Source organism: Propithecus coquereli, unplaced genomic scaffold, assembly GCF_000956105.1.
Source record: "Propithecus coquereli isolate 6110/MARCELLA unplaced genomic scaffold, Pcoq_1.0 Scaffold150, whole genome shotgun sequence".
NCBI lineage: Eukaryota > Metazoa > Chordata > Mammalia > Primates > Indriidae > Propithecus > Propithecus coquereli.
The window spans coordinates 381420-398413 of record NW_012139414.1 but is presented as its reverse complement, the minus strand read 5'-3'; the positions used below and the strand labels follow the sequence as shown (position 1 = coordinate 398413).

Here is a 16994-nt window from a genome sequence, read left to right as displayed (position 1 = left end):
TGGCTTTGTCTTCTGGAGCCACCTAGACTGGCTGGGGCCTCGTTTCTCTTAGTGTGATCCAAGAACCGACAGCATTGGTGTTACTTAGGAACTTGTTAGAAATGCAAATTCTCAGGCCCCGCCGCACATCTAAACTCTGGGGGTGGGATGAGCAATCTGTTTGCACAAGCCCTCCAAGTGATTCTGGTGTCCAATAAAATTTGAAAATTGCTGCTCTTGACCACAGCCCCCCAACTGCTGGTCCATAGATGGGCTATATCAGAATGACCGGGGGAACATTGACAATTTCATCCCTAGAGATTTCAGTTTAGAAGATCTGGGATGGGTCCCAGGTAGGACTGACATGTAAAATATAGGACACCGAGTTAAATTTGAATTTCAGATAAAAAAATGAATAATTTCTTAGTAGAAGTATGTTCCAAATATGAAATTCAAATTTAATTTAACTGGGGATCCTGTCTTTTTATTTGCCAAACCTGGCAACCCTAGCCAGACATCTCTACTTTTAACAAGCCTCTTGGCAGATTCAGCCAGGTTTGACCTAAATCCTCCACAGTCCTTCAAATATTTGAAGACAGGTATTCCGACCACCTGTATATTCTCATAATCCCCCCTGCTTAACATCATATTTTTGTTGATATGCCCTAAGATAACACGCACTTCTGGCAGCCACATCATGATATCGATTAAAATTGAGTCTGTGATCATTGAAAATCCCCAAATCCTTCCTAAATATGCTGCTTCTAAACTGTGTCTATCCCATTCCTATTTTAGTTTGGGACCCAGCTTCAGAATGTGACATTTCTCACTATCTTGTTTCTCCTTCTTAGATTCTTCCATCATCTCAGTCTGTTGAGTCCTTTTAGATTCCGACTCTGTATTTATGAGCAGGTTGTGTCCTCAGTGGATCTGATTGTCAGGCTATCCATGTTCCATCCAGTCACTAGTGAACATATTAGAGCAGCCATGAGTGAGGACAGAGCCCTGTGGTTCTCCACTAAATACCTGCGTCTAATATGACATTGACCCATGAATCAGCTCCTTTTGTGTAGAAGTCAATTAATCAACCAATTACAACAGTACAGACATTAGTGCCCACCAGCACCATGTCTCCTTATGAAATCTCACAATTATTTCTTAAAAGATAATATCAGATGCTTCACAGAGAAACCCTGTGCCTGCTGTAACCCCCCTAGTCTGCTGGCCCAACAACTGCAACTTGGAAGGAAGTGGGCTTCATGTGCAATGACTCAGGTCTCTCTGTTAATGACCTGCCTCAGATCCCTGCCTGGTGCCTCTGCAACTCACCAGGTGAAAGTGGTAGAACCCGCCATCTGTCCTAGTGAAAGGCCAGCGGCATCTGCCGTCCCCTCTCTTCATACCACTCTCCCTTCCTCCTCAATCATTTCTGCAAGGATTACCCTCAGCGAGCTAGCAAAGATACCCAGGCATTCTCCTAGTGCTGGGGCTGGAATTTCTTGGAGTTTGGAGATCTGAATGCCTTCAAAACTACCCCCACCAGCTCTCCCTCCCTGCCCCCCACAAGCTCCAGCCAAGTTCTAGGCTGGGGAGCCTTGCCCGGGTCCGAGGGAAGAAGTGCAGAGCAGCATTGCTCAGTCCCCGCTCTGAGAGCTCTTGCTGGAGCCTAGTGCCTTCTCCGTCCACCCTCAGAGCGCCTCCTGCATTGCCTGGTGCTGGGGCAGGCTCTGAGGAGCCAGGATGAAGGGATGTCCCTTCCCCTCAAAGGGCTCACAGTCTACAATGGGAGTCAGATACAAATGACAAACCAAACCTTAGTATCTAAATGTCATGTCAAAGAGGTGTGGACAAAAACCGCAGGAGCACAAAGAGGAAATGACTTATCCTTCCTGGAAGAGGGGAACACTCCAGAGGAGGTGACTTTGGGGCTGGGCCCTGAAGGATGAGTTGAAGTTCCCAAGATGGAGAAGAGGGGAAACCACATGGGCAAAGGCACACAGGAGGAAGCAAGAGCACATGTTTGGGGGAGGATGACTGAGGCTGAAAGGCTGGGTGTTGGCTGCAGGATGGAGGGCAGCGAGGGATGAATTTGAGAGACAGCGTACGCCGGACGCAAAGGGGCCTCATGGCCATATTAAGGACTGGGTCACGTGTCCCTCTATCCTCCTCCTCTGTAATTGTCTCTGATTGGTTCAGCCTGCGTGCATTGAGCTCCACCTGCACTGGGCACTTGGCTGGCACTAGGAGTTGAAAGCTAAGCTGCCCTCAGCCCAGTGGGAGCCAGACCTGTGAACCCACAGTGACAACAGCAAGTGGCAAAGCTCTGAGAGGGTAGCACCAGACACAGGGGGAAGGCGATTGTGCCTATGAGTGGTGACTTTGAGGACAACTAGGAGTCAGGGAAAGAACATCTCAGGGAAAGGGAGCAGTGAGTGGGTGGGAGGGGGGAGGATGGATGTGGTGGGGCTGAAGGGGATGAGGCTGGACCGGGACACAGGGCCACGTCACGACTTAAGCCAAGGTGTTGGAAGTCACTGGAGGCATAACCAGGGCATGACAGGGCCTGATTTGCTCCTGGGCCAATCTGCCAGGCCGCCAGTGGAGGATGGAGGTCCGAGGGCAGGGAGGCCAGGCACGAGGATGAGGCAGTAGATGGGAGGGCTTGGATCCAGGGGAGGGCAGGAGGTGGATAAGTGTGAGCGATGTTGAGAAGAGGGGATGAGGAGCCAAACATGACGACAGGTGAGCTGCAGTGGGCCAGGGCATGAGGGTCTCCAAGCTCCACACATGTCCCTGGCTCAGGTGACCAACAGATGGAGAGGTTACCCTCAAGCTGGGCACCATGGCCAAGGCTGGTGGGAAGCAGGGCTCTCAGAGCTCTCCGTGGGGCGTGGGAGTAGGCGATGCTTGTGGGGCATCCCAGGAGAAGGCCTGATGGAACCGAGGTACAGGGCTGGTCCAGGGACAGAGGTGGGAAGCTGGCAAGGTTTGGGGTGCAAAAGGAGTTAGAACGGCTTTGATCTATAAGTCCCCAGGAACTCCCTTCTCCTGAGGAGTCTGGATGATGCTCCCAGGCACAGGTGGGGATCAGAGGCTCAGAGAGGGCAGTGACATCCTCAGGATCACACAGCAAAGAGTGGAAGAACCCAACCTAGAACCCAGGGACTTGGGATTCAGGGGGAAGGACATATGAGAAGAGCTATGTTCTCATCACCACTGTCACCTCCTGTCACTCTGTCCCCTTCAGAGCCTCTTGTGCCTCTCACAGTCCCTCTCTCTTTTCTGCCTTCCAGTTTCTTGTCTCTTCACACCCCCACCCCATTACACTGAGGCCAGAGAGGGGAGGGTGTGTTGGGGGAGGAGTTGCAGCGAAGGCCCCATCCAGGATGTCCAGGCAGGCCCAACCCCTTCTCTTCCTACCTCCCTCTGCTCCTTCCCTCCCTCCCATCCCACTCCCTGGGAAGGAGGCCTCCGTGTTGCTTAGCAACTAGCAGAGCCTTGGAGAAAGGAAATGGAAATAGCTCAGGAGGTGCCTCCCCTCTGTTAAGATAGAAGTCCTTGGTGTGTGTGTGTGTGTATCTGCTCTACTTCAGGGGGCCTAGTGTGAAGTCAGGGCCTCTTACTTCTAAGCCATGCTGACTCCCCCCTTACCTTGAGACTGCAAGAGGACATGGCTGCCTGGAAAGCTAATGCCAATATCACCTTTGGTCACATCATCAAAAACAGTGTTTCCAGAAAAAAGGAGGAGACAGCCCTGTGGGCCTCAACCTGGGCGAGCCCCCTGCCTGGAATGTTGGCTCTGGAGAAGTTAGCCAGATCAAAGTGAGAAAACTGAGAACCGCATCTGGAGTTGGAATGGAGTTGAACTTGGAGAAAGTTCCGTCTTCCTCTCTCTGTAGGGCTGCTCTGGGAGCAGACTGGAAGGCAGGAGCATGTGTGGTCTGTGACCTCCCTGGACAGAGGCAGCCAGGACAGTGGGCCTGGCGTGTGTGTAAATGGTTTAAACTGAGCCTGAAGGGGAAACACAACTGGGTAGTTAGTGCGGTGTGCACCGACACATCCCAGCCCAGGCATTCACACGAGGCAGAGAGGGTTGTCCCAGGGAGTTGCTAGGTCCTTAGAGATGACACGATTCCAAGCCAATGGCCCTCACTGGCCATCTAGTCCAGCCTGCATCCACCCACCTTACAGACGGGGAAAAAGCCCAGTGTCCAACCTCCCTCATGCCCTGAGGTGTGACCCAAAGGTGCAAACCTGCTGTCTGCCCCCCTCTGTAACATGAGGGGAAGCGGATTAGAGCCATGAGTGGGCCCTTAAATCTCCAGGATTAACTCGCGCACAGAGGAGCTTAGCAGGTGGCCAAGAAGTGACCATCCCGCCTCGTGTCTGTGTCTGTCCTGCAGGGCCGGCGGCCGAGGCCAGCGGCTCCCGGGCCAGCGCCATGTCCTCCACGGTGAACAACGGGGCGGCTGGCATGCCGTCCCCGCCCGACGCCGCGAACGGCTTCCCGCAGCCCGGCGCCTCTTCGGGGGCCTGGCCGCGGGCAGAGGACGAGCTGCGCGCCACGGAGCCGGGCCTGGTGAAGCGCGCGCACCGCGAGATCCTGGACCACGAGCGCAAGCGGCGCGTGGAGCTCAAGTGCATGGAGCTGCAGGAGATGATGGAGGAGCAGGGGTGAGCGGGGCGGGGGTGGGGCCGCGGGCGGAGTCGGGCGAGCTCGGGAGCCTTGTCCAGAGAAGGGGCCAAGAGTCCGCACTAGTTGGAGTGGAACCATTGTAAACCCAGCCTACTTTTCATTTATTTATTGGTTTATTCAATTGGTAAGTTGTCTTTGACCGCCTGCTCTGTGTGAAGCTCTGAAGTGGGCTCTGATTCAGTCCCTGCCCTCCAGAAACATCGGGTCCGGTAGGGGAGAGAGGATTGTAAACATCAGCGACAACTGGAGCCCGGCTGTAAAATGCGTGGATCACACTGCCGAGCTGGTACTGCAGCCGGGCGAGAGAGCGCAACGGGCCCTTACTGTGTGTTGAGGGCTGCCCGCCGTGTCTGCACAGGAATCACGGCTGCCTCACCCACAGACTCAGGTTTCACCCTATCCAGTTCAGAACCAGGCAGTGTGCTGGACCACACTGGGACCCAGGACCGAACTGGAGCCACTTCCTGTCCTCAAAGACCACCCCTGACCCCACCATCTCAGAACAGAAACAGGCATGTTAACAACCAACTTGGTCACAAAACAGATTAGAATGATGGTGACAGGACAGGGCAGGAGAGGGCCGAGTGTTTCAGGAGCTCAGGGGAGGGATTCTGAGAGCGAGAGGGAAGGCTGTCGGAAGACATTTGAACAGGCCCTGAAGGATGAGTAGGAGTTTGTCAGACGGAGGAGGAGGGGGTGTGGGAGATCCCCAACCACTCAGTATGTCCATCAGTCAGTAAGGGTTTAGGGACCCCCTCCCCAAATCTGGTGGAGACAAGACAGCCCTCACACATGGAGCTGGAGCAAACAGAGAACAAGTCTGTCCCCTGTGTGCAGCTCCAAGGAAAACTGGTGAGTGCCCGGGCTCTGGCATCTGCCCCGAGTGCTTTGAGACCAGTGGGCTGGCTGCTGAGGGCACCGACCTGGGGGGCAAGGCCTGCGCGTCAGGCTTGCACTGTCAGGGAGCTGAGAAATCAGAAACTCCTGCACAAGGGTTGGGGCCTGGAGCCATACGGGGCCAGACGCAGCCTGTGCACAGCAATCCTTCAAGCCGCAACTTTGCTTGCCCTCTGAGGCCTGCTGGGCTCCCCAAGACATGGGCCACTGTCTCTGTAGAGCTCAGGAAGGCACCAAGGCTCAGACAGAGACAGTCACTTGCTGAAGGCCACTGGGAAGGCGGGGGCAGGGCTGAGCCTGGATCCAGAGTCCCGGCTGGCTGCCAGGCAGGGCTGCTTGCAGAGGGAAGAAAGGGACACAGGGACCTAGTACTCATGTGCAGCTAGGGACCAAGTAGGGCTGAGGCGACTCCTTACAGAGAGGGATGGATGCGCTGATGGGGGGACACTGAGGACAGAGGAAAAGGAGGCCTCCAGCCGGCAAGGAAACATGTTTGATGAGCCACAGGTATGGGAAGAGGAAATGAGACTGCAAGGGTTGAGCAGGGCAAGGAGCAGGGTATCCTTCTGTAGGGAGCCCCCCAGGACCTGGATGAAACTGCAGGACCTGCTTCTGGGTGGGGAGACTCAAGGAGGGAGGGAGGGTGGGTGGGGATAGGCAGGAACAGCCTTCTGCACTTCCCTGCCCCCTCTCCCAAGACTCCTTTTCCCAAGACCCCCTCTCCCCAAACCCACCCCTTTCCTGAGCCCCTCACCCCTCACTAAGCCCCCTCCTCTTCACTGGCCCCCTATGGCCCCTTCCTCACCACCCCTCCACCTCCCCAAGCAGAGGGTGATGGCATTTGGCCATGTCCTGAGTGTTAGACCTCCAGTGTCAAGGACCCTGCCTCTCTAGGAAGCACCCGCTAGGTCTCCAGGTGCTCAGTCAGGGCCACCTCCCCACCCCAGCCCTCACTCAGGTCATCCTGAGCCTGGCGCCTCCCCAGGCGGGCCCATGAGTGACCAACCCGGCCCTCCCTGTCCTTCAGCACATCCATGCTGAGACGCAGCAATCCAAGCTTCCAGCCCCAGCCTGACATGGGACAAGCCACAGTTTACTCACCTGTAAAATAGGGACACCTGTCTCCTGGAGTTGTTCTGAGAGTCCTTGGATGAATGCACAAACAGGACGGCCCAGCCCCCAGCCAGTCCCCACAAAGTGCTCAATAAACACAGGGACCCTTGCTCTTTTATGAAATTGAGTCATTAATATCCATTTCTAGAAACACTGGCTTGTTCACGTTTATTTACTGCGTTCTCGAGCATTTGATAAATATTCCCACCAGTCACAGGAACACATGCTCTTTGGCCCCATTAAAAAGCAATCCCTTTCCTTAACATTGATGGATGGCTGGTAATCCTCGGTGACCGATGGTGCACTTGGAGTCACCTTCTCAGGCAGCCTCAGCCTGCAGTCACTGCGGGGGCAGGGACAGAGCCCCCAGGCTTGGTGGCATGAGTGAGGCTCCCACCCCAGCCCCCAGCCCCCCTTGCTACCTTCTTGCCATGCCCCTTCTTTCGAGGACACAGGTGAGGTGACAGAGTGGGGCTCTGCCCCTAGCTAAGCTTGGAGCTTTGAGCCCTCCCCTCTCCCTGTTGTGTTTGCTCCTCTGTAAAATGGGAACAATGAGGCCACTGTCCTCCTCAGAGCTGTGGCAAAGGGAGCAATTATCCTGGAAGCGCTGGGTCTGGGGATAGACAGGGAAAATTTGACATTTTCCACTCCAGGGGCCTCTGAAAATGTGGTGCCCCCTTACTGCACCCCTGCCCCAGAGACTGACCCAGGAAGTCCCCAAAGCCACAATAAATTTGGCATGTCCTTGCCTCGTGGCCCAAAGACTGGAATGAGGATCCAGGGAGGCAGGAGGCAGGAGGCTGGGGTCACTGGGACAGACATCATTGCTCCCCGACTCCCTCTCCCCTGCCACACGCACAAGCCCTTGACTTTGAGTCTGAGGCCTGGCCATGCCAGCCAGCCTCCTGCATGGCCTTATGTTGGCCAGCTCTGCCACCTCCACAGGGAGTGGGCGGTTTGGGTAGCAGCTGCCCCCTCCCTCTCAGCCTTTGCATCCTGGGAGAGCAGAGAGAGAGGAGGCCCAGGTGATTCCCAAATCCCAGGTACCGTGCTGACCTGGCTGGGGTCTCAGGAGGGAAAGGCAGGGAGCCTCTGTCCCCACTGCTCTGGGACAAATAAGCCTCAATAGCTATCATTTCCGAGCACCTCCTATGTGCCAGGCACTGTGCAAAGTGCTATAAGTGCATCACCTCTCTGAATCCTCTGACGACCTAGAAGCAGGCGTGTTCCCATTTCACAGCTGTAGATGCCAAGGTGAGGACAAGCGATGGACTTGCCCCAGATCACAGAGCTGGGAAGTGGGAGGTGCCAGGATTCAAAAACAGGACTGGCCAGCTCTTCTGACTGTCCCCTTCCTCACTGTCCCCTGTGGCCTCAGCTGAGAGTGTTGACCTCGAGAGAGGGGAGGGGGAGGGAGACTCCAAGGTGGTGGTCACCCTTGAGACTCTTTGTCCAATAGCCAGATGTCATCCCTGGGTGCCCAGCTTCTCCCAGCAAGATGCCCTGGGGCATAGAAGGACCTGCCCCAAGCCTCTGAGTTGTTCAGTCTAGCACCCGCCTTATCCAGCCGGCTCCCAGCAGGCAGGCGCTGGAGTTGGGCAACTTGCCTCAGCCCTGCTGGCTTGGGGAGGAGTCCTCCGCCCCGCGGGCCCTGCATGCGTGCTGCCCCAGGTCTCCAGGAAACCCTGGGGTCTGCTCCCACCTCCTAGTCTTCACATGTGCCAAGACCCCCAGGCACAGGGGCCCAGCCAGTCTCTGTCTCCCCCCCAGGGGTCTGTGAGTTGGGGCCTGGGCAGAGTTGAAGGGTCTGTTCTGTGTTTGTCTCTGTGCTGGTGACAGTGTCAAGCTAGTCTCCAGAGGAGGTGAGGTGTGTCTCTGCTGCTCAGAGAGGGGCCGCCACCCCTTCTGCCTGGGTGCCAGACCTGCCCAGGGAGTGCGCGGTGCCCAGACTGAGTGCCGGAGCCCCAGCCCACACAGGGGCTGAGGTGGACACTGAGGAGCCAGGGCTTGAGCTTGGCTGTCCTTACTCCCACCATGCCAGGCCCCAGCCCTCCCCATGGTGAGTACATAGCAGCCTGAACCTACAGAGAGTCGGACCCTAGCCGGGGTCAGGGGACACCTGGTTAGGAAGTAGGCAGAGCTCCTCTTCCAAACATCCCCCTGACTCATCCGACCGGTCCTCAAGTCCTAGCCATTCTCCCTCCTAGATGGTTTTTTGTCCATTCCTTTCTCTCCATCCCAAGACCGCTCTCTCGCTCTCACTTGACCCTCTCCTCCTGAACCCCACAGTGGCCCGACGCTGGCCTCCCTGCTCCAGGCCCCTTTTCTCCCATGCACAGCCACCAGAGCCATCCTTCCAAAATGCAAACCCAACCTGCAAACTCTCCAGTGCCTCTCCATCACCACTCACTCATTGACCAAAAATTTTGGATGCCACAATGTGGCAGGCACTGTGCCAGGCGTTGGGTCCACTGCTGCAAACCAGACAGACCAGGCCCCTGCCCTCAGGGAACCCCAGGCCAGCGCAGGATCCAGACCAGTCACCAGATAATTACTAGAGCGTGAAGCACCTGCCAGGAGCTGAGAGGTGTAGGTCGCTATGGAAACGCAAGGCTGGCATCGAACCTGGTGTGTTGGGGGGTGGGAATCCATCATGCTGTAAACATCCAAGGATTCAATCTTTGTGCTTGGCCATGATTCTTTCCACAGGGTAAACCTGGAAGTCAATTTTTGCGTCAAAGGATGTGTTTATTTTTTTAAGGCTTTTGAAGGGAATTGCCAAATTGCTCTCCTGCAAATGTTTGTTGAAGGAGTGGAAGGAAGAAGGGAGGAGAGAGATGGGATTCCCGAGAAGGAACAATATACCATTTTCATGGATGGCTGAGTGGGAGGGCTGGCCCTGCCCTGGGGACAGAGCGGATGGTGAGCAGAGACAGAGATAAGACCCTTGTTCCTATTCTGCCACCGTGTCTTCTGTCCAGGACTTGCAGCCCAGGAAGGGCAGAGAGAGGGGTCTGGGACCCCAAGATTGATTCAGTAACAGCCACTGGGCACCTGCTATGTGGCAGGCACAGGGTCAGGAGCTGTGTGAGCAAAGATCCTCCAGGGGCAGCATAGACACTGGCTGGATGGGGAGAACCTGGAGGGAAGGGGAGGCCGGGCAGCAGCGCCTGTCACAGTGATGCAATGAGAGAGAATGATGATAGACCCCAGGTGTGAGAACAAGGATGATGAGCAGATAATTCTGGACTTTGGTTCCTGGCTGAGACTGAGCTCAGGGCCGGAGGGAGGGAGAGGAGAGCAGAGAAGTCAGGAGGTTCCCTTGAGGCCCAGACTTCAGGCACTCCCACCAGAGCCAGCAGCAGAGGGAAGCAATGAAAGCAGCACTGGGACCTCAGGTGAGCCATTTGGCAGCCTTGCTCCTGCAGAGATGGGGGTGCTTCGCAGACCCCCCAGGCTGACATCTGGCCCAAGGAGCACACATCACTGAGGCCAGGAAGGCAGAAAAGGCCGTGTATGTCTGCAAGCCAGGATTCTCTCTTCTCCCCTAAAATGTCTCAGAAGAGTGACTGCAGTGTGAGTGTGGGAGGGAGGCTGTCCCGGGGTGGAGGAGAGCAAGGAGGAGGGGCTCCGCCTCATCTCCTCTCTCCCGCCTCTCACCTCTTGGAACAACTCTTCCTTTTGGTCGTCTGTCTGTTTAGTTGGTTGGTTGGCTGGGCTGGTATAGAATGGGCAAGCCTTGAACTTCCTCCGTACTGAGAGCCTGGCTTGATCTGTGACCTTGGACAGGTGACTACAAGCCTGAGTGTGTGCTTGTGACCAAGGGATGGGGGACTGGGCTGAGCCATGTTGGGGGGTGGCAGGAGGGAACCAAGCCAGCAGAGCAGCCCTCATCCTCCCTGTGACACTGCAGGTATTCGGAGGAGGAGATCCGGCAGAAGGTGGGGACATTCCGGCAGATGCTGATGGAGAAGGAGGGAGTGCTCACCAGGGAGGACCGGCCTGGGGGCCACATGTGAGTGCTCACCTGCGTGGGGGTGGAGGAGGGGGGTGCAGGTGCTCCCTCAGGTGCTTGGGGCTGGGCTGGGGCTCAGGTGAGGAGGTGGGGAGGAAGAAGAGAAAGAGGAGGAGAGAAAGGTGTGCCCTGCCCACTGGAAACTTTGGCCTGGCCCAGGGCACAAGGCAGGGGCACCTGGACATCTCCGCGGGCCTCTCCCTCCCACCCTGGGCTCTATTTATGGTTCAGCGGTGGGAAGGGTGAGTGAGAAAGCTCAGCTCTCAGCACAGGCAGTCCCAAAACTCAGCGTGCCTGATCTGTCCTCCTCTCTGGCCCCGAGGTGAGGGCCCAAAGCTGGTCCCCACCAACTCCTTCTCTTCAGCCTCCCAGAACTCACAGCACCTCTCAGCAACTCCTGCACCACCCACCACATCGAGGCGCCACAAGAGCAGTGCCAGCATCTCCCTTTTCAAACCTCCTGAAAGCAGATTCTCTCCACTGCTACCCAAGCACCTACAAACCCAGGAGGTCCTAGCTTTCTGAATCACACCCCCTGATATAGCTCCAGAGCTTCCCTGGGAAGTCACCCAACCTTTCCTCTTCCACCCTGTGTGAGGGAGAGAGGCCGTCTCTGGATTCTCCTTTGTCACCTTCTCGGGGCCCCTTCAGCAACAGCCACCTCCCCCAGCTCAAGCCCGCACTTCACTCTGCCAGGTTCCTTCCTCTTAACCTAATTCATGTCCTAAAAAAGACGTCCCTCCCTCAACTCTGCTTTCTCCTTCAGCTACCATCCCACGTTTTTCTCTCCTTTCTCAACCAAATTTCTGTAAACAGTGTGCAGCACCCATGGCCACTACTTCCTTAAGCCGTGACCATCTGGCTCCCTCCCTCATGACTCCCATGACCTGCTTGGGCCATGGCCACCAGGTCCTATTGACCACAGCCAATAGCTTCTCTGCAGGCCCTGGCCTCTCTCTGGCATCTGCTGTCATTGTGCCTTCCCTTCTGAAAGCCTACTTCCCCCACTGGGTCCCAAGATGCAGTTCTCTGTGAGTTTCTTCCTGTCCCTCTGACAACTTCTGCTGTCAACCCTCCTCCTGCCCACTTCCCAGAGGCTGGTTTTCCCCAAGGTGCTGTCATGTCCTCAGTTCTCTTCCCCATCTCTGCCTTACTTCGCCCTGGGAGATCACATCCATTCCCCAGCTGGAACTTTCTCCCTTTAGTGGAAGACTCTCAAATCTTCTCCATCAGTCCTGATCTTCTCTTTATGTGAACAAATGAATGTGATTTTAAGAATCAAGACCCACTGGGAAATATGGCATAGAGAGATTGCAGTGTCTCCATCATCGGGAGAGATCTCCTTCGTTGTCTGTGCTGCCTGCCTAACCCTGTGCTGGCGGTCATAGGGTGGGAGGAGAGGACAGGAAGACGTGATCCCTGCTTTCTGGCTGGAAACACAAACCTCCAATCTAAAACCAGGACTTACTGGCAACTCCCGACAAAAAGAAATAGCGTAGCCACTCGGACTGCTTAGACTTCACGCCCTGTGCATGCTAAGTACGGGAAGAGATGGGGACAGACTTGGGCACTCAGTCAAGAAGAGCTCCCTGGAAGAGGCAGTGCCTAGAAGACTCGATGGTCAGGGAGAATTTGACGATCAGGGAAACTTGATAAGATGTTCTGGAGACAGGAGATAGGATAGACTTAGTAGGGTCCTAGGATCCCACTAGAATGTCAGTTCCAGGAGAACAGGATCTTTGTTGGTGTTGTTTACTGCTGTGTCCCTGGTTCTGGAAGAGCGTGGCCTTTCCAGTTTTCCCCAAAACCCTCAGTTTCCCTGTTTGTGCAATAAGGGGATTGAACCGGAAGACTTATTCTAGCTCAGGCCGCCTAAAATGGTATGAAAATCCTACTCCAATGACTGCAGCAAGCTAAAGAGGCTGATGACCTGGATTAGGCAAAGGCTTGGGCTCTGTCCTTGGTGCTGAACCTCAGGCTGTCTTGGCCCGAGGCAGAGGTGAGGGTTGGGGGTGAGGGAGGGCTGGTGACAAATTGGTCATGTTCCTTCATGTGGACCTGGCATCTGGCCACTTCACTGATCACCCCAGGATAAAAGTAAACTCTTCTCCTCACTGGAGCACATTCAATGTTTTCCCTACTTCTCATGACTGCCATAAATTCTTTTTATTTTTTCCAGTCCAATAAACAACCTTCAAGAATAATTGTTTCCATAGTTAGAAAATATAACAAAATTGCCCAGGTGTGATGGCTCACGCCTGTAGTCCTAGTACTCTGGGAGGCTGAGGAGGGAGGATCGCTTGAGGTCAGGAATTCGAGACCAGCCTCAGCAAGAGCAAGAGCGAGACCCCGTCTCTACTAAAAATAGAAAGAAATTAGCTGGACAACTAAAAATATATATATAAAAAATTAGCCAGGCATGGTGGTGCATGCCTGTAGTCCCAGCTACTTGGGAGGCTGAGGCTGTTGGATCGCTTGAGCCCAGGAGTTGGAGGTTGCTGAGAGCTAGGCTGACGCCACAGCACTCTAGCCCAGGCAACGGAACGAGACTCCGTCTCAAAAAAAAAAAGAAAGTGTAACAAAATGTTTGGGAGAGAAAGTTTGTGGAAAACAATACTCACAAGCTACTTCCTAACACAAACACAGTGAGCAAAGTCCAGCCTTTTTTTTCCCTATGTACCTAATTTTATACATAGTGTGACCTCGCTGTGCCTATGGACATATTAATGATTTTAAGATGGGAATATTATTGCTAATAGACAATATAGTTGACAGAAATATTATTTAAAAATTAAAATATATAAAAGAAAAAATAAATAAAAGTTGGGAATATTAATGATATTAACAAGCCCCACATCATAGGCTTGTTCTGAGCATTAAATGACTAAATAAGATAAATACATGTAAAGTGCTCAGGATAGTAGCTGGCACCTGGATTAGAAATTATCATAATATGCACCATGTGGTATTTTGCCCTGCACTGTAAGGAGCGAGGGAAGGGGCTCTGGGCCTGACTCATCCCTTTCCCCTCATCAGTACCCCTGCCCAGGGACCCTGGCAGGCCCATGCTAGCCAAGTGAATAAGCAGAGAGGGCAGACCCTTTGCCTGGAATCGCACCCCCTCCTCTATCTGGACCCATTCATCTTTCAATTGGCCATTATGCTCCTGGCTAATGGGAAACAAAACCAGTTAATTAGTAAGACTGCTGGCATGCGAAAGTGCATGCCATAGGCAGTCTCCACCAAGGTCAGAGCCCCACCCATAGTGGCTGGTCCAGCATGCGTCCTCTGTGGTGCTCTGTGTTCCCCCTCGATATGGTCTTTGTCCCTCTGCAGCAGACTCTCTGGATGCCCTTTGGTCAGCTCTGTGGGGCTTGGTTTATTTTCATGGGGGGGCAACACCTCCCTAGCCTACTCCGCAGACATGATGAGGAATAAACTAGATAGCAATCATGAATTTAAGAGCATAAAATGTTAAACAAATCTAGAACTCAGAGCACATAGCTACAGCTGTATCTATAAAGTAGGGAGGGGACGACTCAGCTAAAAGACCTAACTTAGCTAACATCTCCAGCAAGGAAGGTCAGACAGCCAATTCAAGGGCTGTCCTGTTTGCACATGAATCCTCAGAGCCAGCTCTATAGGTGAACTTACATGCCCTACCCAAAGGTCCCAATACTATAGGTAATGTTCCTTTCCCTCTCTGGGCCTCAGTTTTCTCATCTGTAAAGCTGGCGGTGGGCGGGGGGAGGGAACTTCTGTAAATCAGGAAGCGGCTATGAATGGCATTGTGAACTCTGAAGCACTATTTAAACATTGGATCCCAGCACTCTGGGAGGCCGAGGCAGGAGGATTACTTGAGCTCAGGAGTTCGAGACCAGCCTGAGCAAGAGCGAGACCCCGTCTATACTATAAATAGAAAGAGATTAGCCAAACAACAAAAAATAGAAAAAAAAAATTAGCCAGGCACGGTGGCGCGTGCCTGTAGTCCCAGCTACCTGGGAAGCTGAGGCAGGAGGATCGCTTGAGTCCAGGAATTTGAGGTTGCTGTGAGCTAGGCTGACGCCATGGCACTCTACCCAAGGTGACAAAGTGAGACTCTTGTCTCGAAAATAAATAAATAAGTAAACATTGGAGAATCTTCTTTTTTTCTAAGCCCTGGAAGAGCCCTGAAAGCAGATGTCGTGGTACCCGCAGCACAGAGCTGGCAGAAAAGGCCTCAGCCAAGGTCCATTTTTATCCCTGGAACTCCCAGGACAAGGCTTATCAGAAGGCTCTGAGATCTTGTGCCTCTCTCTGAGCCTGCTGCTCCTACCCTGTGCCTATCTTTCAATGCTCCCAGCAGACAAGATCCCAAATGAACCCCCTAGCAGGGACAGGAGAATGACAGGGACCCTCTTGGGAAGGGCAGATGCAGGAGAGCAGCTAAAGGAGGGTGAGGAGGTCTGTCCCCAGGACAGAGGAAGAAAGGAAAGATGTCTGTTGGGGTGCAGCCAGTGAGGGCAAGGAGGTACAGGAAGGCGGGGTTCAGAACGAAGGAGTTTCAGAAAGGGCCTGGACTCAGTGGCTGACCCAGGCTGGGAAGTGAGAAGGAAAGGAGGGATCCCGCAATACCCTAACTGAGCTATTTTATTTTGTAAATAACCATCATTTTTTGTGTCGGTATCAACTGAAGCTCCCTCCTCCCACCGGCTCGCCCACACAGTATTCGAGGTGCCCTTCAGTTTTGCTGAAGACTGTGTTTTGTGTGTTGGGTATGTGTGTGGCTGAGGAGCCATGTAGGGGGTGATGGCCCCTGGGAGGATGTGGGGGCCGGACAGGCTGAGGGAGTTGGAGATTTCAGGGACAGGGGCAGGAGGTAGGAGGCCACTGGCTTCAGGAAAAGGAGCAAGGGAGAAGAACAGCGGGGTTCGAATGAATGGATGTGGGGGTGTCTGGCTCTGCAGGGGCAAGGGGGTGACATGAGCCTCTCCTCCTTCACCGCCCAAAAACCTCCCTCCTACTTGTATGACTTCAAGGCTGTCAGGGTCAGCTTGACATTTGGGAATATAACAGCATTCTTGGGAATGGCCTCAAGACTAGCTAACCCTGTCATATTTGGTTACATTCTTTTTTTTTTAAGTACAAAATCAATCTTCAAAGATCCATTAGTGGGTTCCCTAAAAAGTCTCCCTTCACACTGTAGCTATACCCTGCGTCCCTTCACTCTGTCTCTTTTTCATATGTCACAGCCTCTTTTCTCCCCAGAAAGGTGTTGGTGTTTAAGCACCAACAGAGTCCCCTCTGTCTAACAGGGCTACCTGGTGCGGGACAGCAGTCTCGGGCCAGGCCTCAGGTCAGGGGCTTCACAGACTGAATCTTACTTAACCTTCTCCTCAACGCTGGGATGCTCTTTTCCTGGTTGTATAGATAAGGACTCAAGGCTCCACGAGCGTGGACCTTCCTGGATTCAAACTTGTCTGTGTCAATCCAAAGCTTGGGTCCTTAGTGCTCTGCCATGCAAGCCCTGGCCTCCCTTGCTCTGGGCGGGGACAGGGTGAGCCAGGGGGCCGGTGCCCAGGAGTGAGGGTACATCTGCTGAAACCAGGCTGAGCCTCACCTGGGAGGGCACTGTCTGAGCCAGCATGGATGAAAAATGGAAGGTGGAGGCCACCACCCTGGAGCCCATCACCCTGGAGCCAGGCCTCTGGAGGAGCAATTCTGGGCTTGTTCAATATAACAAAAGAAACTGCACAGCACCCAACAGCCTGGAACATAGTTATCAGTCTCACCTTGGAGAAGAAGCTCACAGAGGAGCAAGACAGGCCACAGGTCACACAGCGACTCAGAGACAGTGCATGATGTGTGCTTGTCTGGGGCTTCAAAGCTGGTGCTCTTGCCTTAAGCCCAGCTGCCTCTAGGAAAAGAAGCGTTCTGAGAAGGGCCCGCAGGAACAAGCGTCTTCGGCAGACGACGGCTGGGGGCTCCACAGCCTGGAGCAGGGACAGGATGCAGCCAGTCCCTGCTGAGTGAAAAAGAGAGTTCTGCAAGATGGATGGGGAGCATGGGAGGCCTGCACTCTCCGCCACCGGGCTGTGATTGATGAGGACAGCCCGGCAGCGGGAGCCTCGCGGGAGCCGAGCGGCGAGCCCTCGGAGGCTACAGGGGGGCAGGCAGCGAGGAGAAGCTATGAATATTTCAGAGACCGAGGCCAGGGCTGGAGGAGAGGAGGGGAACTGGGGGGGAGGGGGAGGGGAAGGGAGGCATCCAGAGGGGAGGGGGCTCAGGGACTGGGCCAGGAAAGGAAAGACAGAG

At 54.3% G+C, this 16994-nt stretch overlaps 1 protein-coding gene across 1 annotated transcript in view; it reads left to right on the top strand.

The window, feature by feature from the left end:
- The window catches only part of SRRM3 (serine/arginine repetitive matrix 3), a 50276-nt gene that overhangs the window by 14946 nt on the left and 18336 nt on the right, over nt 1-16994 (top strand). Inside the window, exons 2-3 of the mRNA XM_012640234.1 lie at nt 4383-4653; nt 10599-10700. Of these exons, the coding sequence (XP_012495688.1) occupies nt 4421-4653; nt 10599-10700 (335 nt within the window). The 5' untranslated portion in view covers nt 4383-4420. The remainder of the gene's footprint in view (nt 1-4382; nt 4654-10598; nt 10701-16994) is intronic.